We start from the raw sequence: 25,485 nt of genomic DNA, 5'->3' as shown, positions 1-25,485 counted from the left end.
GAGCTGGTGAGGAGATCACAGATCAGCCTCAAGGGAACACCTTGAGGAACATTCTAGCAGAAACTGCCAGATGCGCGAGTCCAGACTGCAGCCAGACGGTCAACGGGAAGTGGGAGCATATTCTCACGACACTAACGAAAGACCTATCCTGACAGGAAGCCCTGCTGTTCCAACAAGCTCTCCATCCCTGTGGTGTTCCGCCTCTTGTCTGCCCAGCTGCTCACCCCTTTCCTTCTTCAACTTCCTCTCTAATTGTGGAATTTGTGAATGAAATCCCAGGTGGCATTAGATGATGGGAGTGGAAGTTCTCTCCTACCAGCTGACCCGGGTTTCATAGTTAACCAAACGTGCAAATGTAGCTGCACAGAGAAGAGCTTCTGTGCGCAATGACATCGAGGAAACATGGTTGAGATGTTTATCCAAAAGGCCAATACACTGCTAAGGGGAACTTCAGCCCGGGACACAGCATCCACCATCCAGCAGGAGCCCTTCACGCAAACATGTGCTTCACAAAGAACTTCACGCACTCTGTGCTACGAGTCGACGGGTGATCGATCACCAAGAGCGGGCCTTGCCGACCATAGCGGATGGATGCACCGTTTCAGATCTAGAGGAACATCCATGAACAAAGACCACAATCAAGGGTGCATTCCAGGCTGAACGCCACACCCGCTGGCCACCCCGACCTCCCCTTAGCCACACCCTCTGACTGGGCTCCGCCCACAGGGAGCCAGTCAGGAAGTGTGATGTTTGCTCCAAAGGAGATTCCATAAATACCAGAATAGAAGTTTTGGGAGGGAACCCAGCTGGAATCACTCAGACTACCGCTGGAGGAAAAGCGCTACGCTGTGAAACACCCCCAGCAAATAAACGGCCCCTCGCACCGCCTGAGAACGGCACAACACCCATTCGAAACGTCATCCTCCGGGCTCCACGGTCTGCGTAAGCGCACATGAAGGTTTTTCGAGGAAATGGTCCCTCAAAGACTTCCAGCAACAATAGTACCCCAAAAATAAAACTTTCAAATATATATGTATGCAAAATCAACTTCTTAACTAGTTCTCTCAGATGAAAGGAAATCCAGCCTTGGCTAATTCCTTCAAGAGCTTTTGGGATTATGGTGTCGGGGTGTCTGCGGCACGTGAAAGTGCTGCGGCATCTGCGATGGCACAAGGAGTCGGTGTTGGGTGTCAACAGCATCGCAGGACAAGAGAAAGGCCACAGACTGTTAGCCACTCGATGTGGATCAGATTGGTGCTCTAGTCCAAAGACAAGCTGCAGCCCCCTCATCTTGCACTATTTAAATCATAATTTACCTTTACACGTATTTTAGCGATCGCTTTGTACAGACCAGAGAAAATAAAAGTGCGTTTCGTCAACAGACGCAGAGATATAGACATAGATACCGATATATCGACGTGGATTCTCGAAATACTCACGTCGCCTAACGTTACCATTTAAACCAGCACACATTACACGGGTACTTGCATACAGAATCGGTAGAGTACTTTTTTTAAACAGAATTGGCAGGAAATAACCCTACTGTGACAACGCAATCCAAGTTTACGACGCAAACCGGAGAGAGATAAGAAGTCGGTCCGAAAGAGATGCGTTTTGAAACCCTTATTGAAAATCGGGAGGGATTCAGGTGTAACTGTGGAAATAAGTGAAAGTAAACCTCGCCGCGCAAAGTGTTTCTCTCAATGGACAATGTCGCGTTTCCCCAGAATTGGGAGCATATTTAAGGAGCGCAGTTCACACAGAGGTGACGGACAGCAAAGGCAGCGGGTCAGGAGCTCACGCTAGAGTCGGCCGACCCGTGCGCCCGTCGGTCCGCCAACCCGGTGGCAGGGTTTCCTGGCCGGGCTCAATTGCTTCCTCCGCACCAGGTCGGGCTGCCCGCCACCCACCCACCCACCCACATAATAGCAACGCTGCCAACGGCGCCCCCCTCCCACTATCCGCTTCCCCCGTAGGTCAGCGATAAAAAATGCATCCCCTCAGCAGCCGGCTGGAAAGGAAGCGCAGCGCTGCGGCCACTTTTCCGAAACAATGCGGGAGGAAGAGACGAGGTGCCAGCTGGAAACTCGAGGCGTTTGGATCCAGGAGGAATTTTACTATTATTTATTCACCTGACAGTTTTCTCTGAAGCAACTTAAATTACGTTAATATACAACGCTTCCTAATATAATTAAAAAGAATTAAATAAATTTAACTGGCAATCATTACTATATCAATTAAGACTAAGTTTGCTGTTCAAGAGTACTACAGCAGGAGTGGGATTTTAACCCGGGGCCTTCAATCCTAAGGCTCTAACAATCATGCTACTCGCTGTATATTTGGACCTGGAAGGGGACTGGACCCAAAGGGGACCAGCTGCGCACCAAGACAATGCCACACACAATACGTGGCCCCACGTGGACAGACGAGTTCGCCAAATCATAGATCAGATGGGCCTAAAAAGTGTATTTTAATCTGTTTTTTCCAAGTAATTGTTACTTCTGGTTGCAACGGACAATAAAACATCAAAATGTGCCTTTACACCTGCAACGAGTAGCTGCGTAAAACTTTATCCGAATATCGACGATTCCTAGTCACCATCCTAGAAATATATACAGTATATCTTTTAAATATATATAAACACTGAGGTTAAATTACAGGAGTAGCTGTGTGAAGGTTTATCCGGACATGATCTCAAAGTTATAGTGCATGAACATTTTACACGTTACATGAACTTAAAAAAAATCATGGGCAGAATGAGTCCGGAAGAGGTGAGTTTTAAGACCCTTTTTAAAGGTGGACAGAGATCCAGCAGATTCAGCAAATATATTTCTTATGTTAATTGATTTATACTTTTCTATTAAAAAAATCTCTGCTGGCGATTGCTCTCAGGGATCACCTCTGGCAAGAAATATGAAACACAAAAAACTCATTTTTAGACTTTTCCTTCAAAAAAGGAACAGCATTATATTTCACTGTATTATTATTAATATTATCATCATCATTAATTAGAGCAGGTGGACATATTTCTTCTTTGTGTTTGCAGTATAAAGAAAAATCACTGCGTAGCATAGCGTACATACCCAACACTAAGTTACTCTGAATTAAGGTCTGAACCGCTTGTCCCATACGGGGTCACGGGGAACCGGAGCCTACCCGGCAACACAGGGCGTAAGGCCGGAGGGGGAGGGGACACACCCAGGACGGGACGCCAGTCCGTCGCAAGGCACCCCAAGCGGGATTCGAACCACAGACCCACCGCAGAGCAGGACCCGGTCCAACCCACTGCGCCCCCCTTCCGAATAAAGGTGTCAGACAAATTAAAAATGTAAAAAAAAATATGAAGAATGCTGCAGTTGTGTAGAGAACAAAGCCATTAACTTTTGTTTGTGGTTAATCAATCATTTTTACTTGGAAATCCCTGGGTTTATTTGCAGCGAGAGCCAGCGTTACTGGGAAGAGGGAGTTCATCACCCCAGGTCTTGTGGGAGGTTTGCAGGGCAAAGGATCATGGGAGTATCAAGACATGCAAAGAATTCCTCATAGATCCCCTACAGAGGCGGAGAAGGAGGCCAAGCATGCACGCTGGCATCGGGAGAAAAACTCCCCAAACGCTCATTTCTGTGAACCCCACGAGAAGGGTAGTTGGATTCACATCAGATCGATGCGTTTGCTTGCGTCACATAAATACGGCAAAAATCCCCCGCAGGGAAAAATGAACACCGCTGGAAATTTGTCATTTATGGGACCGGTATCAGCGTAGACTTTTTAAAAAGTGGGAGGAGCATTTTAAAAATGTGCTGAGCTCCACAAAAGTGTGTTCAGACACCGAAACCTCAATGAGCTCAGAGCCAATCAAATCAGGATCCCTTCCGCAACGAAGTTCATAGTCCCAGAGTGAAATAACAGTGCTCCGGCCAACAGTAACAAAGACATGGTATAGAGGAGGCTGAGTGATGGAAAGAGTGTGACTGAGTCTGCGTCTGTGTGTGTCTGTGTATCGCAGCACTGACTTTCCCCATGAATCCTTCTTGAGGTCACAATGATGACAGAGGCCCGTTAGGGACACCGTCCTCCGGTCACCGCTGCCCACATCCGACACCCAGGTGGGGGTCTGGTCACGAACCGGCCGGGAAACACACTTTGCACCGGCTAACGTACTCCAGCGAGCAAGAACGGGAGGCATCACGGGAACCTCAAATTACATACATGGTCAAGTAAGACAATCGAAAAATCAGTGGGACGCAGAAGGACAGGATGTGTGACGCTCCACCGCAAGTCCAAGATTGCTGGGGTGGTCGGTACACACCGTCAATAATTTCAAGTACACCGAAGTCTCGTGTCAGCAAAAAATGTGGAGGAAAATTAATAATTTAAGGTGAGGGGAGAAGGTCAAAAAGAAAAATGTTATCTTCCTAATTAATGACATTTAATAAAGTTGTCGGCAGCGGAGGGCCAAACCGGAAACACGGGCCAGCACTCGGCCCATTTTGGCTGTTTTACATATATAAATATGTACTATATGCATATTAAAATACTCAGTTGAGGAAAATTGCTCCCAGACTGAAGAGAACCGATGCCAAGGCAGCGGAAATACCAGAGTCCGCTGCCAGAGAGAGAGCGAGATGGAGAGAGGGACAAGGGGTGGTTAGAGAGGAGGAGGAGGAAGAGGAGAGAGAAGAAGGGGGGGGGGGGGGGGGCAAGTCACTTAGACAGAAAGTGAGGAGAGCATGACGAACGTCCCGAGTCCGGCGCAGGAGGGGAGATGAGGAAAAAGCACGGACTAATTTCTCACAGATGGCCGCCACTAAACAGCAAAAGTTAACAGACTTACAGTCTAAAATGCACAGCAAATAACTAAAAACCAAAAGGATTTCAAAAGAAAAAAAAAATAAAAAAATACATACATTCCTTACAGCAAGTGCTCCGTTACACACCTGAAGCTCGCCGAAAGAACAGAACAAAGTTAGTCTTTGTTTATTAGAAGCAATCGCGGAAGAGACGTAAGCAGGAATTAATTGTCAAGGTTTATATTTCAGAACTGCCGGCCAAGAGGGCGGCGCCACAATTAAAGAAACCCACAAGCTCAAAGTCCAGCATCCGAGTCGCTCTTCAAATGCGGACGTCCCAACAATGGTGTCCTTTGTAGAGGACAGTTCTCTTTCGGGCGGAACAACAACTCCCCACAGGAACTGGACAGACCGTCTCCTCCACACGAATCCACAAACAAAAAACAAAAACCTCACGGAAAAGACTGGAATTTCATGAGTAGCAATGCATTGTTGTGGGGATGGGGGGGGGGGGGGGGGGGGGTGGGCAGGGGACAGAGAGCTGCCAGTCTGGGTTTGGGTCCCCTGTCCCCTATATTTGTACTGATGGTCCGCACGGCCTTGTGAAATTGGACCGGGTTTTTGCCAGTATCGCCGTGGCGCCCCGGGGCCGTTCGGGTATGCGTCGGGCAGCCTTTCACTCGCCACATCCATCGGGTGGGGCAGGGACAGCTCGGTTCCAGAGAGGCACAAAAAAGCAAACAAAAACAATGGAACCCTTCAAAGTGGGAACATAAGCGCCCTTGAAGCCCATCGCCGCGTCCTCCCGGGAACGCGGCCACAGAGGGCAGGTCGGCGGGGAACGCGTCGGCCGAAAGGAAACAGAACTGCTTTTCAGCAGCGCCGGACAACGGCACCGACGCCTCCCCGCCACCAGGCCCTACTGCAGGGGACAGGAACTTCATGACTCCATGTACCTAGTTAGCCCTCCTAGGCCTGACGCAAGCTAGATAAACCCATCACCTGGAGATAACCTCTCAGAGGTCGACGGACAAAGGTTGTGAGGGTGACGGCAGAGTTATGCAATGGACGGTGTGTTTGTGGGTGTGTGTGTGAGTGAGAGAGAGAGAGAACCAACAGATGGTGTGTTTGTGAGTGTGCGTCCACCTGCATCTGGCAAGCAGCTGTTGTATGGAGACCCCATTAAAAGGTAGGATGAGAAACCCTTCACTCACACACACACACACACACACACACACACACACACACAAAACGGTACGTTCAGCAGCCTCGGCACGGAGCGCTCAGCTGGCGGAATCGCACCTCAGCAAAGTGAGAGTCTCCTCTCGGCCCTGTTTACGCCACGAGTCGCAGCGCTTCTGCGCGGAGCCCTCGCGTGGAACAAACATTGCTCGTCGAATATGGTAACGATCACACAAGTACACTGACAACATCAAGCTAGAGCGTCTCGGGAGATCCACCCTCAGCGATGACTTCTTGCACACCTGGGCGCCTTGGGCAACACCTCTGCGGGACAGACTGAACACACGACAGAAAAGAAAGCAACGCACAGGTGTCCTATATCTCTGGGAACTGCTGCAGAAGAGCTGCGAGGACATGGCGCCTCATTTCCTGCTGAACTCTGCTGGGGGAGAACAGAAAGAAAAAAGAAGAAGTTTCCACCAAGTGTATTCCAGTTTTTCGCGGGTGCTGTACACTGACTATATGTGTTTTTTTTTCCCCTCCCAAATCCCATCCTCCATCCTACTCATAGACCAGCGACTGCGTGCGCTGTGGCACATATGGAACAGTGAGTGACGTCAACCTGGGCAGACACAGGTGCAAGTCACGCTCCTGGAAAGCAGGTCCAGATGTGCCGCAGATGGCCCCCGATTTCCCGAAAAAAAAAAAAAAAAGAAAAAAACAGTTACGCTTCCCTTGTTTCAGGAGGGAACAGGAGAGGAGCGTACTCAGTACCCCGGCACGGTGCGGTAAAGAGCCTGGGCGGCACTCGAGAGCCAGGGGTGACCACAGCTTTGCAGAAGTATGAGAAGCAAGAGAAAGCTCTGCTGTAGAAGTGGGCTCTGATCTGCACAGATGGACATTCAGGTGAACAAGCGGCATCATTTGACTTCCTCTACAGATGCGATGGCACGAAGGCGAAAGACGGAAGGGCAGAGCCCAGATGAAGACAACTCCGCCGCAGACGGATCCTTATCTCCTTGACAGCGCGACGCTTTCTCCGAGAACCTCCCTTCCTGAAGCGTGCCGCAGGATTTCCTCACGGCGGCATCCGGACGACGTGAGAAAGCGCCTTTCCTGCCCGCCTGCGTCGCTCCCTGTGCGTTAGCTCCCCACGGAGGAGCGCCAGAGGGTGGTTCGCAGGCCCCGGGGGCTGTTCGTGACCCCTGACCTCCCACACATTCCTCAGCTGCGGAGGAAGAATGTCTGCACGCTGCCGCCTGCCAAAGAAAATTGGACTTTGACGTTCAGAGGAAAGAAAAAAAAAAGGGAAAAAAATGCAATCTATAAATAGATCGCCCGCATGCTCGACTCCTCCGTAAAGCCCACCCCCGTCAACCTCCATCCTCCACCAAAGTCACGGAAGAGCTCAGCTCCTGGAGACCGCTAAGGGCTGTCAGATATGAAGGAGGCCACAAAGCTTGAGCAGGATCATCTTGACTTTAGTGTTCCAGCTTTGGAACGTGAAGGAACTTGCTTCCCGTTGCATAACCCCTGCAGTTCGAACCCGCTGCTTCGCCAATGGATATCGGTCTCCGGATGCTTTTCCGAGTTCCTCCGCATTCCCGCTGCTGCTGCTGCTTCCCCCGGCTGCATCTCCGGGAAGAGACCACAAAGAACCTCTACCAGTTCGCAGTTAAGGGACAGGCCCTTTCGCACAAGCTATTTCATGACCAGTTGTTGACCAGCAGAGCCGATGACACTGGCAGGGGATTGGGGGACGGGGGTTACCCCATGGGCCCACTGTAATCCTCCCCAAAGTGGATGAGCCCTTGCAATAATCCCCGACATCTAGCTGTTTGGCTCCAGATCAGTGTCCAAGGGAAAGTGTTGCACGGGTGTGACTTACATTTATGTGTTTAGAGGATGCTCTTATCTGTGGTGACGCACAGCTCAGCGTTAACAAAAGCAGTAGGTGGTGTAGTGGTCAGAGCCTCCCCCTCTGCACTCTGGGGTTCCAGGTTCAAATCCCACCTCTAGCTCCAGAACCCTCGAGGAAGCCACTAACCCTAAGGACTAAAGAGCGTTTCAGAAACTCGGGAGGAAAATGGGTTGGAAAAACGTGAGTTTTGAGATTCTTCTTGAATGCCGGACAGGGTTCAGCAGATCCGAGGGACAGAGGGAGCTCGTTCTGCCAGATCAAGGTCAACACCGAGACTTTTTGGTTCTGGCCTGGTTGTGAACCAGACCAACAAGATGCTGAAAATGAAGCATAGTTCTCTTGCAGGGGGGGCAGAGACGAATCCAGTCCTGTAGGTATCAGGGAGCAGATCCTAGAACTGTCCTGGAGGCCATAACTAGAGTGTTGAACTTGATGGGCAGCGAAGGAAGCCAAATAAGAGAGATGAGGAGGGGAGATACAGGGGAACACTCTGGCAGCTCAAAGAGAACTAGGGTCAAAAGGGTAGTTTGTGAAATAAGCAGCGGCATCCTTGGTCTCCGTTCTTGACAGGACTTCAGAACTGAACTTAACACATAAACATCCTTTCTGGCATTTGCTGCCCACGCTCTGTTGGTGTTCGCTTTGGAACCCAATTCCTCTGTCCACAGCCTACGTGATGACCTGGAGACAAAGACGCACGCTCTTTCGTAGCGGCGCGCAAACATTAACCCTGATCCATCACACTCACAAAAGCCCCCACAGCTGCACTTCCTGTTTGCGCAAGACAAATCTTCAGCGATCAATATCAATCACTCTTCTCTCAGTCCTACCCGCTACACACCTTCTCAGTCCTTTCAAACAGAGATATTCCCACTTCCTGGTAACGTACACATTTCTTGCCACACATGTTGTAAGTTCTACCACGCTCGGATCTTGGATGAGGGCCGGAAGAGGAGCGCGGCTTCGCTGCGCACCACACATGTAATCAATTGTGGCTTCAAAAACTGGAGCGCCGTTCATTGCGGCCAAGTGTCACGAGGGGCCTTGAAACGGCACGCAGGCTCTACCCTCCGGGCCCCGTGGTGTAGCGTGCCACCTTCCACCCCTTTAGCTGCTATCCAGGAGGCAAGAGTGAGCAAACAGGCAGGTGGAGAAGAGCGGTGAAGGGGTCAACTCAATGAGTCTACTTGCATCGCCAAGCAAGTGAACCCAAGTCAATGTTTCACGCATGGGCGAAGGGGCACCGGAGGTCACGCTACCTCCATTCCTTCCTCCCAGATCTTACAAACCGGCCTTCCCACAGGTCATCAGCGACCACCCGCAGCCACCCGACCAGAGTGGTTTAAGAAAAATAAAACCCGAAACTGAACAAGGACCCCAGGCGACGACCAACTACAACCTCTAACTTCCCACATCTGGGTGAAATGGCCCCACCGAAAGCACGGCCCCCGTGAGATCAGAGCGCTCCGGGGGCTCTGCGGGGACTCCACATGGAGCTCCACCACCACGAGATCCATGAGCATGAAACAGCAGAATGCTGGGAAGAGAACAAAGCGGAGCACTTCCAAAAATTCCCGGTAGAGCGACCCTTTGTTTTTTCCGCATTTGTGCTGGTAGCCACCTCAGAAAAACAGCAGGGAACTGCGGAATGCGGAAGGTGGAGCCAGTAATGCCTCGGTGTGTCAGTCGCTTGTTTATGGAAACAATAGATCAACCAAGAATAGCCCTTCCAGTCATTCTGAGCACAAGAAGCTTAGTTCAGAGCATTTTATAGTCAACATTCCTCTTGGGGTTCAGTTCCCATCAACTGAATTTGACACCACCTCTGGACATCCTCGTGCAGTCTGGAGCGCTGAGTAAAGCTGGAGGTGTCGCTCACAATTACCATGGAAAAATACATGGTTGTTGTCCACAAAGGAAACGGTATTAGACAATGGGGGCAGGTGGTGCAGTGGTTAGAGCTACCACCTTTGCACTCAAAGGAATGAGATTCGAGTCCCACCTCCTGTCGTGGCACCCTTGATCAAGGTACTTACCCTAAACTGCTCCAGTAAAAACTACCCAGCTGTATAAATGGGTAAATTATTGTACGCGACGTAATGTGATAAACTGCCTTGGATTAAAGCGTCAGATAAATTAATAAATGTTAATGTACTTGTTTCGGGTAATAGTGAGAGAAATAGAGAAGCAAACTGTGTCATGTGGGGTCACGCACTTAGCAGACTCAATGTTTAAAGCCGAAATATGGATCTACGTTCCGTAAGAGATGTTCTGTCTGAGAGAGGACAGGCCAACACAGAGAGCGGAGACCGCAAGCGCTGAGAAAACCAGAACCTGCCAACCCGCAGTGCAAAATCCTCCATCCAAAAACCCAAAACTACCCTCAGAACAGAGTCTCCTTCCCGTCCCACAATCCCACAGGCCATGGTGGTGGTGGCGCAGAACGGGTCGACACCGCCCTGCTCCACCCCGCTCCACCCCGGAGTCCCAGGTCCGCCGTCCGGCGAACGCGGTGAAGGTGAACGAAAACGGCACGGGCGGCCGGATCCCCCTCCAATGTTCCTGAAACCATTTCAACGAAAATGTATCTTAAAAATTTCCGAGAGCATAACTCAGAGGTAACAAGTACAACGCGCCAGGAAAAGCACTGCTCGGCTCCAATACAGAGTCTGTCATTGAAGAATCCATCCACACGACCACAGCAGACCGTCGGGTCACAACCCCTTCTTGTCCGACGAAGGAAACATGCCATAAAACGGGCAGCCGCCCCCACATACTTGAGACCATTTACGCTGGAATCCGCCATTGCACAAGCGGAACGTTGCATAAGGGCCTTCCCGATATCCCCCCGATAGCGCCGTTCTCCACGTTCCTCTGCATCGCTGGCTCCAAACCGACCAGGCCTCGGCGTGGAGCTGAGGGACAGCGGCCCGAATTCCTCGTTGGCGTCAGGAGACGGGAAAACATCCTGTGAATGTGGACGACCGCAACAGAAGGAACACATTCTTCCCCCCCCACCCTGATTTCACCTCATCGGTGCAGTATTGTTCCAGTGACGCAGTGACATCCCCCAAAACGTCATCCCGGCACACGGCCTTTGTTTTGTGTCGCCAGGATCTGTGGAACGTGACATTCGGCACCCTTGCTAAGCCTGTCCACACCTTCCTTCCAGTAAATGCTGTAGGGGACAATTCCAGCTGTCACCCCATATGACCTTAGACCCCGACACATCTAGGCAGCCGCATCTATGGTCCTCAGTCAATGGTGACCAGGGCATCCATCTATTGAGACCAGGACAGCTCAGCCAAGTCCAGTTCCACAGTTCCACAGCCCCCGCCCCCCGCCAAAGCAAGCTAGCTCCCCCTCCCCACTGGCTCTCATCCCTTCTCACTGCAGGCCAGGCTGCGGAATAACGAGATCACGCTGCAGAAGAGCATCTGCTGACCAGCAAACAAACCAGAAACGCAGTCTGGCAGGGCGTGTCTGTTCAAAAGGGCAAACATTCAAGCGTATGGGCAAACATCACGAGCTCACAAAGAAAAGGGACACGGGGCTGTATCTGACTCCGCCCACTTTGCAGTGTGGTTGGTTCAGTCCGGAGTGACTGAATTACAGATGTGCTCATCGTGGAGATCGAAAGCATGTCGAATTACTGGCGACTGAATGAAACGGAGCGCAAGGCAACACCCCCTCCTGACCTGACAGTGTGTCAAGCACAGAAGCCCCCACCCACCCACAAACACGCACACGCACACGCACACACACACACACACACACACACAGAAACTCGCAGCCACTCCAGGCTGCCTTTATCTGAAATCCAACAAGGAAGTCATCCGTTAAATACAAGATAAGACGCAATGGTTTCCTCCTGATTTCAACGGGCGGGATTGCTCTTCCGCCTCTCTGCACCCATATTGTTGGCCACATCAAAGCACATCACCTTCATCACACCCAAACTCAGAGGAGACTGAATAGGAAATGCCCCGCCTCCACGATGCCAAGTGAGGGCGGGGTTTAACAAGCCAGAAAAATACTTTTCGCATTTACACCACCTACACAGTGGAAATATTCAATTGTCTTACAAAACTAGTCGAAAAAAAATCCTGCAGCATTTTAATAATATTCTTTTAAGGAACCACCTATCCCCATTAATGCAATGAGATCAACATATGTTGTAGATGTGGGCTGACGCTTGTGATCGTGTGTTTAAAACTGTGGGTTTTATACAGACACTGCAACATGTAGGGGATTCCTAGGCCGCCTTGGGGATCACCAGAGTGAAGGTCCCGGTAGCAATCGCTCACAGTGAGGGAAGAGCTATAACCAGCATGGGCGACTATTTTGGGACACGTCCTCGAGGGGACAGGGAGCCAGGGCATAGAAAGATCTCCGTTTTACTTGATGTTCACCAAATGGATTTTGGTCTCAGCCCAAGCGATGCGTGAAATCCATCGATGCGTGTGGCTGAAAAGAGAACAAACATCTAGCCATAAACCCATACCTGGAAATAAAGTTCCCACAGAAGCCAGTCCGGTGAACAAGGTTCAGCACAGACACTCTGTTATGGGCCTGAAAGAGGACGCTAGTGTGAAAGATCCTCCTCCCAAGGGCTGGTGTTCCTGCTGTAAGGTGCAAGGGATGGGATGGGACAGAGGGTGAACAAGGTCAGGCACAGGTACTTACATCTTTGGCCTCGCGCCGCAGTCCCTCGCTGTTCCTCAGCCAGCACCGGCTCAGTTCGCTCAGCTCCAGGATCGGCTGCACCTTGAGTCGCACCGTGTCGCCCGACTGCCGGATCATCTCCACGATCTCGTCCCGGTTCTTGCTCTCTACGTTGCGCCCGTTGATCTCCACCAGGCGGTCGCCTGGGACAAGCCCCAATGCCAGGTCCTTGGTGCCGGCTCCAGGCTCGGCAAAGTGCACCACGCGGCGGTACACACCGCCATCTGCACCACGATCCAACATAGTGGTGCGACGCAGGGAGAAGCCAAAGTCACCGGTGTTGCGGCGCTGTAGCTCCAGCTCCCGAGGCTCAGGCATGGGAGCCGGCACCACCGGTGGCAACCTGAGGTCCGCCGGAAAGGTCTTGTCCACCACCTCCGGGATCCGCACCTTCTTCGGAGGAGCACCCCAAGTTGGAACATGGTGCTGCAGATTCTGTTTCAGCTGCGGGTCAAACAGCTTTGCCTCCACCTGCGGCGAAGGGGCGGCTGAATTCTGTCCCGAAGGTGTGGACCCCTCAGACGGACTCTCCTCCTTGCTCCGCTGGGAGAAGGAGAAGCGCTTCATAATTTGGCCCACCTGCGAGTTCTGCTTAGCTAGAGAACCAAAGCGGGCGGCCCGCTCCCGGACAGAACCACGAGGGGCATCCTGGCTCGCATCACCTTTGAGATCATCACTGGAGCTCGCTGCACTCAGCTGTTCCACATCCAGGATCATGCTGCCCCGGTTGCTGAGGCTGTCTGAGTCAATGTCGGTCAGGCTAAGCTCCGTGCTGCTGGCCACCTTAATGGGAATGGGGTTGGAAATCTCCAGCTTGTTCTTGGATTCCCTCTTGGAGCCCCGGTGAAGGTTGAAGAAACCCCTCCTCATACTCATCTCCTCCAGGCTCCTTAGCTCAGCAGCAGACATGCGCTCCTTCTTATCTTTCTTCTCCCTCTTGTCCTTTCGCCCCACCTCCTTCTCCTTCTCTTTGTCCTTCTTGATCAGGTTGAACATGTTGTATCACTCCAGAGAGGGCAACCCTCCAGATCAGCTTGGATTTCTTCCCACCAAAAGGGTCTTTCCATACAGAAGCAGAGCGCTAGGTTTCTGTTTCAGTCTCTGGTAAAATCCAAAATGAGTTCAAACATCCACTATATTGAGCACCCTGGAGAAAGAACACAGTAGTTTGAGTCACATACGGCATTACTGAATCAGTAACCAAGAGCACAGCTCTGAGATATGACTAGATTACATGTGATAAACCATTCTCACAGCTAAGGATGAGTGAGCAGAAGACTTTGTCTGAGAAAAACAAGGAACTCTACCTCAAACGGTGGTTTCATTTTTTTTCATACCACAAAGTGTCTAAGTCACACTGAACTCAACAACTCAACCAAAAGGACTCAAACACAAAAGGTCTCTTAGAAGCTCCTGCACCGCCAATGACATTTCCTCACTTTTAATGAGCACAGCAAGGAAAATCAGATGAACACATGAAAAACATCTTTGATGTGATAGGCTGGAAGAACATATTCCGGGCTCCTGTTACATCCCATTGCAGCCAAACCCTGAAATCGAGGAGAGGAGAACTTCTGAACTCAAAGCCCGGGACCAAGAGGTGTTCCCTGGGTTTCGTTGTACTCCTGCCGGAGCAGAGCCCCGCAAGGCCTCGTGTAACAAGATCACAGGGAGGCTTAACCTTCATGGCTGTGAACATTCATCGTTTCCCCCTCTCCTTCTCAGGGGGAAAGACGCTGTCGCCAGACGCGCGCACCTTCCTGTCGACAATAAAATCCCCAGGAGCAGCTCATAAACGTCGCATTCCTGAGCTTTTCCATCTTACCGCGGAGCTTCAAAGGATCCTGGCGTCGATCTGCCTCGCATCAACGGGAAGCGTTTGCAGTCAGTGCTGTGTGAGGAGTCAACGATCCTCAAGATCCCGAAGGTCTAAAGGCTCATGCTCAGAAACACTAATTCCCACCGGCAGGAGACCCCAGTATACAAGCAAGGACAATTAATAAAAGGTCACACGCTGCCCCTATGGAGAGCGACTAAGCGTATACATGGGTCTGGCCATAACGGTGAAGAAATCTGGAAGAAACAAAAAAAAATGGATGATGAAGTTATTTAACAATTCCTCTAAGATACAATGACTTCTGCCAACTGGAGGAAAGCAGGAAATAGTGCACAGGATCAGCTAGCATCATTATGGGGCCTTGGCGAGAGTCTCCAGGCACCTTTTGTCTGGAGGCAGGATATCAAATGGAAACAGCCTGTCCTGTATTAATTATTGAATGCACGCTCACTTCTCACCAATCTATAGACCTGGATCTGTCAAAAGCCTTTGTGTGTGGTGTCCACAAGGTAACTTTGGGTGATTTTTTTGAGAACGCTTAATAATGGTCTCTGCAGAAAACCAACCCAACAGAGCATTTTAACCCAAAGTCAACAGTTCATTGACTGCAGGAACAATGTTTCAGCAAAGGGGAAAAGACCAAATGTATGAGCTAAAAACACATCACCTGTAACACTCAAAAAGAAAGCAGCAACTAGCCCCCCCCACCACCACCAGCGGTCCCAGGTCCACATAATCACAACAGCTTCTTCCCCAGTTTCAGTCTTTTCTGAAATTAACAACAATAGACAATTTCATCATCTTTCACCGTTTTCCACAACACAACTTGCAGTTCTAAGCTCTCGGCAATTATTTACCCATTTATAGAGCTGAGAAATTCTTACTGCAGCAACTTAGAGTGAGTACCTTGCTCAAGGATTCTACAGTCGGAGGTGGGATTCAAACCCATGACCTCTGAGCCCTAAGGCAACAGCTCTAAACATTACACTCCATGACCTGCTGGATATAAATTAACAAGGGATATCAGAACATGTGAAAGGATTCAGGTTGGCAACCAAGACACACACATGCAGTAGCAAGACTCAGAAAGAGTTCTGAATAAAAACTAATCACTGTATAGCAAGTAAGTCAACTTATCCTTGCATAAGCCACAAATAATCCTGAATATTCTCTTTACATCAAACCATAAAGGGTTCAGTCTATATGCAAACAACCTGTTTAACTTTATTTACATCTATTCATCCTTCAGCAATAACTTGCTTAGTGGAGGGTCACAGTGGTCCAGAGCCTATGGTAGAAGCAGCGGGTATAAGGTACTGTACACATCTACACTCTTGATGGGATGCCAGTTCATCGTAGGGCAATCATTCACTTTTCAGGCACACATACACACTACGGGCAATTTAGAGCAACCAATCTACCTGAAACACATCTTTGGACTATGGGAGGAAACCAGAGCACCTAGAGGAGACATGCAAACTCCACACAGACTGAACTGCGTACAGCAGATGTGAGGCATCTGAGCTGCCCATTGCACCACCATGCTGCCCTATTAAAGTAACTCTTAATTTATTAATGCTTTAGGAGCATCCTTTAGAAAAACAATTATTCTGATGGCCTTTAAAATAATTAATTTGTCTAAAAATTAAAAAATGTCAGGGAAATTTTAACAAATTCTGCAGAGTAGTGTGAAAATATGGGAAAAAAACAGTTTTAATCAATTTACTCAATTTAATCAACAATTTAATGTCATTTCAGTACACGAATACACTGTTTCATTATCATTATGTGACGCCACGGCACCTTATTGTTAGAACTAAAATCCACACACAGTTAGAAATGTGTCATCCTGCATGTAGCCTGTTCAGGGTTGCCACCGAAACACTGTCACAAAGGGTCTTACTGTAACACAGGTGTATTGATCACCAGTCACCGACAGGGTATTAGGGTGGGGAAATTAACTGGGGGGGTGTAGTGGCTGCTTTCTCAGCATGCTTTGCGGCTATTTGTTAAACAGTACAGAGTTCATAAAATTGGCAACAGAATTCATAATTAATGACTACGTTAATGTAAGAATAGAATTAATGTAAGAATAATGCTAATATAAGAGTTCATAATTGTGTGTTGGATTAATTGCACCTGCATCACTGTCACACCATCATCACTGTGACAGCAAAATAGTGTAAGTGGAACACGAAAAACAGCACTAACACTGCATCACTGTCACACCTTACCATTATTATATCACTGTAACTCGGCCCTTTGTCACGCGGTGAATAATAAATTATCATTATTATTATTCATTATTATTATTAAAGATCAACCCGGGCCGGTCCACCGACCAGACAGCACGCCCGCACACCTCCTGTCCTGACATGTGACATGACCCCTTAGCACAGACACACAGACACAGAGAAAATGCAACGCACACACAGCAGTCAGTGTCACCGACGGCCCGGAACGACGTCGTGGGCGCGCTGCGCGGCCCCGCGGCTCTGCCGTTCCAAGCAAGACCCGGCCAGATCGGCGCGCATAATCACCACCACCATTATTATTATTATTATTATTATTATTATTATTATTATTGTTGTTGTCGTTGTTATTATTGTTATGTTTTCCAGCTGCGCTGTAACACATGAACACAACCGCTCGTTCATTATTACACACACGGCGCCCGCAGCCCGAGCCCCTGCTGCCTGCAGGAGCACAGCAATAACAATGACAATTAATTATTATATACAGCAGCAGCAATAATCTCGCACACCTCGGGCTCGGCACGCAGGACTCGTCGTTTATTGCAGTTAAAGCCCGGTGCTTCGCGGCAGAGAGGTGGCTAAATAAGCGGGGCTCGGCCGGGCCGTACCGTACCGTTCCGTTCCGCACAAAGGAGAGCCGCTCACAATGACACATGTGTTTCCAGGGAGAAGCAAGGAAGCGAAGGACCGCCCAGCGCCATCGCGATATGATGATCGACTTACTTCACAATCATAATCTATCTTTATGATCAATAACCGTCTTGTCCGGATCCTCTCACGGAGCAGCGGCGCGCTTTCGACTGGAAGCATCGGTGCTCCTCCGTGGCCGTGGGGCCGGCCACTAAGTAAGAGCTAAGCCGGAGGAACCTCTCCTAGCCTCGCTTTCCGACCTACCAGCAGCAGCAGCCTGCGCTGCTCGAGTCCTGGTGGAGAACACAGCTCCGATGCCGCGGAAGCCGCGCCAAGCACGCAGCGGGCACGCGCTGAACACGGAGAGAGCGCGCGCCGAACGCACGGCCACCCACACTCACCGAGCTCCAGCGCTGCGCTCCGGCCTCGGGTTTTGACACTCGGCCGCTTCCAGTGCGCCACGGGATTCAGCGCTTTCACTCCGTGTGCGCGCGCGCGAGCAAGCGCGCGTGTGTGTGTGTGTGTGCGTGTGTGTGTGTGTGCGTGTAGGTCAGGCCCCACTGCCCGCCTCCGCGCGCGCGTGTGTGTGTGTGTGTGTGTGCGCGCGAGAACGACCGTTTACTGCTTCCTACTGGACGGTCCATAAAACTGCAGACTCGTTGTATTCATTTCAAGGAGTTTTTTTGTTGTCCGGCCTCAGAGCTGCCAGAGACTGAAAGTGACACATGTTCCAAATATCTGTCTGTCTATCTGTCATGATTATTATTACTGTTACATTGTTGTCTTCCTCGGTATTGTAATTATTGTTTTCGTGAAATAGGCGTTTGTGTCGCAAAAACTTTTTAATAACTTCTGTCGCTCTCAGGGAGATGGATGGTGACTTTTTATTGACCGAGTTGTCAGACTACATCATAATTATATGAACAATTTTACACTTGTTTCAGCATGAGATTTATTTATTCATTCATGCCAGGGTCTTAGGCGCTGCTTTGTTGTATGTGTATTGCTCTCCCTCTCCCTATAAAAACATATGTGTGTGTGTGTGTGTATGTATGTATGTATGTATGCAGGTATATGCTGTCCATGGTAAATTGGAATCGTATCCTGCCCTGAATGGGCCCCACTCCGAATGTCCTGACTGGCCCCCTGTTCCCTGTGTGGCCCCTTGTTCCCAACCTCCTCAATGGCCCCTTTCTCTGCAACCGTGTTATATGACAGCGACCTCGTGTGGACTCATTTTTAATAGCATTTTACTAATTACATAACTAAAACTTCTGGCTCCTTTGTGGTGGAACGACCTCCCCCTCTCACTCAGAACTGCTGAATCTCTGTCCACATTTAAAAAGTGTCTTAAAACTCACCTCTTCCGCACTCACTTACCTCATGATCTCTTAAGTTCATGTAAGGTGTAAATGCTCATGCACTATAGCTTTGAGATCATGCCTGTTAAACAATGGATAAACCTTTACGCAGCTACTCCTATAATAATGTAACATTTATATATATTAAAAAGAAAAAAAAAATAGTAGGAAGGAATCATTGATATTCGGATGAAGTTTTCTGCAGCTACTTGTGTGATGTACATTGATTCATATGGTGGAAAGAAACAAATTGGCTATACTTAAGAATCACGCATCTGCATCTAAGTGTCTCTTTCTCCCAATGTAATGCACACATTGTATTTTCTATGAGAAGTACATCACTTTGGAGAAAAGCGTCTGCTAAATGAATACATGTAAATGTAAAACAACAGGTCGACAAAGTATGTGAACTGTACGGGGATGGTTGTTAAACTTCTACGAAATACACACATTTTCAGAACCGCTCGTCCCATACGGGGTCACGGGGAACCGGAGCCTACCCGGTAACACAGGGCGTAAGGCCAGAGGGGGAGGGGACACACCCAGGACGGGACGCCAGTCCATCGCAAGGCACCCCAAGCGGGACTCGAACCCCAGACCCACCAGACAGCAGGACAGCGGTCCAACCCACTGCACCACCGCACCCCAACCTTCTATGAAATATTAAAATAAAATTGAAAGATCTAAATCTTAAAATAAACTTGAATAAATGAGTTGCACACTTGATTCTACTGACCTACTTGGTTTAACCAATGCACCTTGGGGTTCACTTATTTTTGCACCTACGCTACTTCAGTTTTTCCACTACACGCATGATTTCATCTAAAATAATACATGGAATTGGTCATAAGAATGAATAATGACTTTGTAGTGAAAGTAAGGGACACAAGTGTTTCACATACTTTCAAGCACTGTACCAGCGTTAAATCTAGTAATGGAGGCACAAAATTAACTACACTCTACTATAAAATGCACTGGGAGAAGAACATGTGTTAATTTTTCACATTACAAACAGAGGACTTATCTGCGATGCATAGTTTTTTTATTTTTTGTGTGCTGATATGAAAATAATTGCAATATATCAAAAAATACATTGAGTTCATCCAATTCATTACTGAACACGATCATTTGTGAGAAATTAAGTACAAATGTCAGTATCTTTTATTCATTTATTTATTTATTTGACAAACGTTTGGTCAATTTAATTCTCAGTAGACATTGTCTTCTGTAATGTTTAACAGAGTTGAAAAATAGACACCAAGAGACGAAAAATAGGCGCTAAGGCATAACCACTATATCACACCATTTGAATATCAAATATATTTAACTCAGCTAGATCCATCCATAAATGTAATTCCTAGCTAAAGATGTATAACATAAAAAATGATTCATACTTGGAATAGAAAAATGTCTTGCAAGCAGCACATTTGAAGTGTGTGCAAAATCCAGTGCATTATTCAGTTCAGTTATAGGTTACAAAGAAAAAAACTTTTCTTACCCAAATAAAGCCAAAAAGTTGCCATAAATAGGCTGCCGTTTTATACAGTATATATTTTTTTACATTAATCCTTTCTTTTGTAATTGTCTGTAGTGTGTTTTTAGTGAACGTAAAACAAGTTCCAGAGCATTTGTTGCTTGTTTTATAGTGCAGGCCCGGTGTCTAATAGTACCTCTAACCAACAGTGTGTTGCAAAGGTGCTCCAAAGGGTTTCAATCACAGGGCAAACCTGCCCAGGGAACTATGGCAGAGGCAAGGAGCACAGCAGCAGAAATGCTGTTAGCGAAAGAAAACCCACAAGGAGATATTCTATTGAACTAAAGCATAACTGAAAATAAATAAAGAGAAAGAGGAGCTCTTGAAACTAAAACTGTTCAGACAGTGATGGTTTTTCAATGTCATTTTTGCTGTTTATGCTTTTTCTAAAAGTACCAAAATATTTCCTCACGTAACTGATGCTTTTATACCAAGGTTGAAATCCATATTTAAACCTGTTCACAGTAAATGGGCTTCCCTTACACAGTATTCCACTTCTTTAAGTTATTTGCTATTATAGGTCATTGTTAAAGTTCATTTTGTGTCTGTCTATGGGTTCAATTGCTTGTGCTAAACAAAGACCCTGAAAAAGTTCTAGAAACTCAAAAACAGTACCGGAAAACCCCACCGCAAAGGACTGCTTTCTTTCATGTTTTTTTCTTTTTTGCTAAAATTCATTAATATGGATTGTTATCGGAAACTGACTCCGTATTTTAAAAAAATCCATATTAGATTACAGAAACGTGTGTGAGTGACAGAGGGAGTGTGTTCGACTGACGTATGGATGAGCGACCCAGTGTAAGTAGTGTATCTATCAGTGTAAATCACCTTGGTGAATAAGGTGTGTAGGCAAATAACACTATCTGGAGTTCACTGGAAGTCGCTTTGGAGAAAAGCGTCTGCTAAATAAATAAATGTAAATGTAAAACAGAAAAAAAGAAAAAGTGAAATACTGAGTAAAAGACAAAGAACAAAACTGAACAAAAGAAAAAAAAATAACGCCCGAGATCTCTCCAGCTCATGTACGGTGTAAATGTTCATGCACCGTAACTTCATGAGCATCCCCAGATAAGCCTTTATTTAGCCGCTACTCTGGCATTGTATGTGATTGTTCGTGTATCTGATAATATTTAAAAAAAAAAAAAAGAAATTGGTAGGAGGGCATCAGGATTTGTCTATACTGTGTTTTATGCATCTACTTGAGCAATGAACCTCGGTGCAGCAAGTGGAAGGTAAGAAACTAGGTTTACTTGAGAGTCACATATCTGCAGCCGTGTCTCTTTTTCTTAATGTAGTGCACAAATTGTACTTTTGCTGAGATGTACGTCACTTCGGACAAAAGCGTCTGCTAAATGAATAAATGTAAATATAAATGTGAATGTAACGGAACTTTCAGAGCCAGGATTTTTTGCTTTGACCGAGCACGGCCATGTCAGTCAGAGTGGCGTGGGTCCTCTCCACCTCACTGCAGCACCTCTTGGAGGTGCACTCCACAGTGGAGGCAGTTTGAAAGGAGATGGCTGGGGCATGGGTAGGCAGAGGAGCGGTTTGCCCATGAGGTAGGGGAAAAGGGGTCTGTAGAACCACCCGCCCCTGGAGGGAGTGCCGGAGGCGCAGAAGCAGTGGCCCTCGGTCAACCTGACGGCTGGCGAACTCCGCGGGTGCCCGTTCCGGCCGGCAGCAGGTAAGGCAGGCGGAGCAGAGCACGCGGAGGACATAGACCCAACCCAAGTAGTGAAGCTCGGCCACATTGAGGACGAAGCAGCCCAGGCTGATGCTGAACATAAAGTTGAGGAAGATAGTCTTCTCTGTGGCGCGTGACACAAAGCAGTCAGTCCGGTTGGGACAAGGATAGCTCTCGCAGCGAAACAGATGGGGAACTTTGAAGCCAAATAAGTAGCACTGGCCCACCAGGAAGCCCACCTCCATGATGGAGCGCAGCACCACATGGACGATGTAGATCAGCAACACCTTGCGGGAGAGCTCAGTAGGATCCTTGCCCACCTCCTGGACATCTTCCTTTCGTATGTCCTGCTCCCCAAACTCCTCTTCCTTCATATCCCAAGCCTCCTCATGGCAGGAGCCCAAAGCAGGCGTTTTGGCATTTGGCTCCTCTCCATCTGTAAGGGAACGCTCAGCCAAGGCCCTCTCCATGTCCCTCTCCAGCTTCTCATCCGTAGTGATCTTGTTGAGCACATAGATGACATAAAGGATGGACGGCGTTGAGACCAGAACAATCTGCAGCACCCAGAAGCGCAGGTGCGAGACGGGGGCGAAGGCGTCGTAGCAGACGTTACTGCAGCCCGGCTGCAGAGTGTTGCAGGTGAACTTGGACTGCTCGTCGCTGTAGACTGCATCACCCACTAGCGTCACCAGCAGGATGCGGAAAATCAGCAGCATTGTGAGCCAGATCTTTCCGATCACTGTGGAGTGGTTCTGCAGCTCTGTCAAGAAGCGACCGAGAATGGACCAGTCTCCCATTGCTTAACCTAGAGAAAGATGTCATGAAAGCACATCAGCATAAGTTGTGGACTTTATATTGCACCATTTGCCTTGCAGTGTATCTCACTAAAGAAAATGCAGTATACCAGAACTGGACTGAATAGAATAGCATACTTTATAAAATGTGCTGTAAAATGTAAATTTATTATGAAAAATTTGGATTTTGTAGAAAGGTAACAGTGACTATAGATCAAATTAGGCTCTGGAGCTGATGTCTGCATTCTTGTATTATTTGCAGAAAATCACAGGATCTGTATGCAGTAAAGCCCATATGTGTTTGATTGTGTAAAACGGTGTAACAAGCACAGCAGCAGCTTAAGATTTTGCATGCTGGCTTTCAGTTTCAGGTTCAGCTGTGGTCCAAGCCTTGCCTTTCACCACCTTCCATCCACCTACTTTTAATGCATTAGTTTTGGGTCCTGGAGTTGCAACTGCTAATCTGGCTTGCAGTGCAGACCTTGAGAAGAGCTGTGAAGCCCCATAGGCGGACATACAGTACACACATACACACACATGTCCACACCTCAGTCAACACCTAGCGAGAGACCTGCTGTGGCTCAGAGGTCAGAGAGAGTGTCTGTATCTGACCACCCACCAGTGAATGACAATGCAAAAATTCAAGAGTGGGGGCAATTTAGAGAAGATAGAAGCACTCAATTTCTAAAATCTCAAAATAGGTACAAATTACACCTGCAAAATATGTACAAGGAAACTTAAAACTGTAGTTTGGAATTACTGCCTCTTTTAAATGTGTGATTAATGTGTAGTAGCAGGAAAAAACCTTTGTGTTGCCCTGTTCTGTGAGTAAATTGTTCAAGCTTTTCACTGTTTTAAATATTCTGTTAGGTAGCTTTACTCATATAGTACAGCTCTCTTTTTCTGTCTTTTTTTGTGGCTAATTGTGAAAAATGTAATTAAAATAAAAGAGATTGTGTGGAATTTGACATCTTATAGTAAATATAGCAATTTATTCATCTCCACACCCCTCTACCAATCAAAGACCACTGTAAGCAAAATGTTCTGTTCATTTCCCTTCTATATAAACTAACAGAAAGGATCTCTATGAAATAGAATGGATGGATGATTCTCTAAACACACATATTGTGCACATTCTATGACCACCAGACTGCCTGCTGAAAAGAGAACACAGGTGTAAATCCAGACTCAGACAAAAGGGGAAACAATAGGAAAACAAAAACAAACAAATGGGGGTACTCACCTTTGGAAAATATGTCTTTTTGATCCAAATAAAAAAAAATTCCAAAGTATGCAATGTGCATTATTACATCTGGAAAGGAAGTCTGTTACTACGCTTTACGGAGTGTGATTTGCCAGACATGGGCAAGCAGGCTAAACACCCAGATTCCCCCATGAGTGGAACACTCATGGTGCCCTACGTCAACGAAAGCTTCCAATGCACAGTGTGAAAAGATTCACGTGTACAATGGAGGGGCACCTTTTTGTTGCTGTTAACAGGCAAACACAAGGTTGAAAGAAAGAACTGGAAAAGAAAGACGGTACTTATGTCTGATTTTTTTTTTGTTGTTTACATCTGAAAAAAATGAAAAAATGCAAAAGCATAAGCAACTTCATATCAGCCCGTCTCGTTTTTTAATGAAAAGCAGTGCATAACCAGATGTGTGAGCATGTTGAAGAGATATTTCTGCTTTCCACCTGAGATCCATTCATAAACCAACCTGAGTATCTCAGTGAATGTACACTTAGAGTTGCTGATCTGTCCAATCAGTCTTATAGCTACGAGTATGAATCAGTGGGATCACGCATTGGAATTAAATACATGTCAAATATTCAAGACTGTTGAAAAACAAAATACGCTGTACACATCTTCAGAGTATGTTCTACGCTGCTCGATTGCAGGAAGAGTGGACTCCTCAAAACACCCTCGCGATCCTTCCCAAGAAGTTGTGCCAGTCTTGAATGAGAGTCTAGTCCTTTGAGTTTAGTGAACTTACAGCACATCTCAATCCATATCGACGTGAGTCGTTTGAGCTGCTAGTCCTCCTACTGTCAAGCACATCCATGGATCGGTCCACCTACGCGTACATCGTCCGAGGGTCACCTTGAATGCGTTCCACCGGTTAGCGTGAAAGCCAAACTCTTCTGTCAGCTGTCCATGCAGTCTGAAAGAGGGCCCGCTTCCAGCAGGGCTATTTCTCTGCTCTCCGACGGGACGGGAATTCAATTGTTGTTCTGAACAGTTGGCCTGAAAGGCTGCACTAGGCGCCACTGCGCATGACACAGCTTCCCAATGCCAAGTACTCCCCGTCACGACAACAGGCCCCTCAAAGCAACAGCAAATGTAAGAAACAGCATCATATTAAAAATTATTACATGCAATGAACAAAGTCTTCAAACTAAATCATTCTTTTTAGACAAAGATCTACAGCTCTTTTGTGTGTGTGTCCCACACGGTGAGAAAGTAAATATTGATTTTTACATTTGTTTTTGCCAAAACCATCCATAGGTTTCCTTGCATATATCCAATGCTTTTCTACAAAGCAGCTTACAATTATTTACTCATTTATACAGCTGGGTAATTTTACTACAGAAATTGAGGGTGAGTACATTGCTCAAGAGGACTACAGCTGGAGATCAAACCTGAGATCTTTGAGTCTAAAGGCAGTAGCTCTAACCACTATGCTACCAGCTCTCTTCGAGCAAAGATACTTTTGAAAAAGTGGTTTACATGTGAGGCAATTCATTTTTACAGGTAGAGCTGAGACTTCC

At 47.6% G+C, this 25,485-nt stretch overlaps 2 protein-coding genes across 9 annotated transcripts in view; both read right to left on the bottom strand.

The window, feature by feature from the left end:
• Positions 1–17,944, bottom strand: part of myo18ab (myosin XVIIIA b) — a 100,359-nt gene extending 82,415 nt beyond the window's left edge. For 2 of the 8 annotated variants that reach the window (XM_029255423.1, XM_029255424.1), the window contains exons 1-2: positions 17,742–17,924; positions 12,580–13,765 (exon numbers count right to left, since the gene is read on the bottom strand). In XM_029255423.1, the coding sequence (XP_029111256.1) occupies positions 12,580–13,614 (1,035 nt within the window). In that variant the 5' untranslated portion in view covers positions 13,615–13,765; positions 17,742–17,924. Of the gene's footprint in view, positions 1–12,579; positions 13,766–14,443; positions 14,692–17,433; positions 17,719–17,741 lie in introns of those variants that run through there. The other 6 variants (XM_029255421.1, XM_029255419.1, XM_029255416.1 and 3 more) reach the window with 5 other exon arrangements.
• A 3,683-nt stretch (positions 17,945–21,627) lies between these two features.
• LOC108932200 (gap junction delta-2 protein) lies at positions 21,628–22,716 on the bottom strand. Its single transcript, XM_018748443.1, has one exon. It carries the CDS (start codon positions 22,714–22,716, stop codon positions 21,628–21,630), a length of 1,089 nt encoding a protein of 362 aa, XP_018603959.1.
• Between the last annotated feature and the right edge of the window lie 2,769 nt (positions 22,717–25,485).

This window comes from Scleropages formosus, chromosome 10, assembly GCF_900964775.1.
Source record: "Scleropages formosus chromosome 10, fSclFor1.1, whole genome shotgun sequence".
Lineage (NCBI taxonomy): Eukaryota > Metazoa > Chordata > Actinopteri > Osteoglossiformes > Osteoglossidae > Scleropages > Scleropages formosus.
The sequence above is the reverse complement of the archived record's forward strand: the minus strand, read 5'-3'. Positions and strand labels throughout refer to the sequence as shown.

What these genes read in the sequence shown, in the direction of transcription:
- LOC108932200 (XM_018748443.1), bottom strand. Translation starts at nt 22,716, where the DNA reads ATGGGAGACTGGTCCATTCTCGGTCGCTTCTTGACAGAGCTGCAGAAC.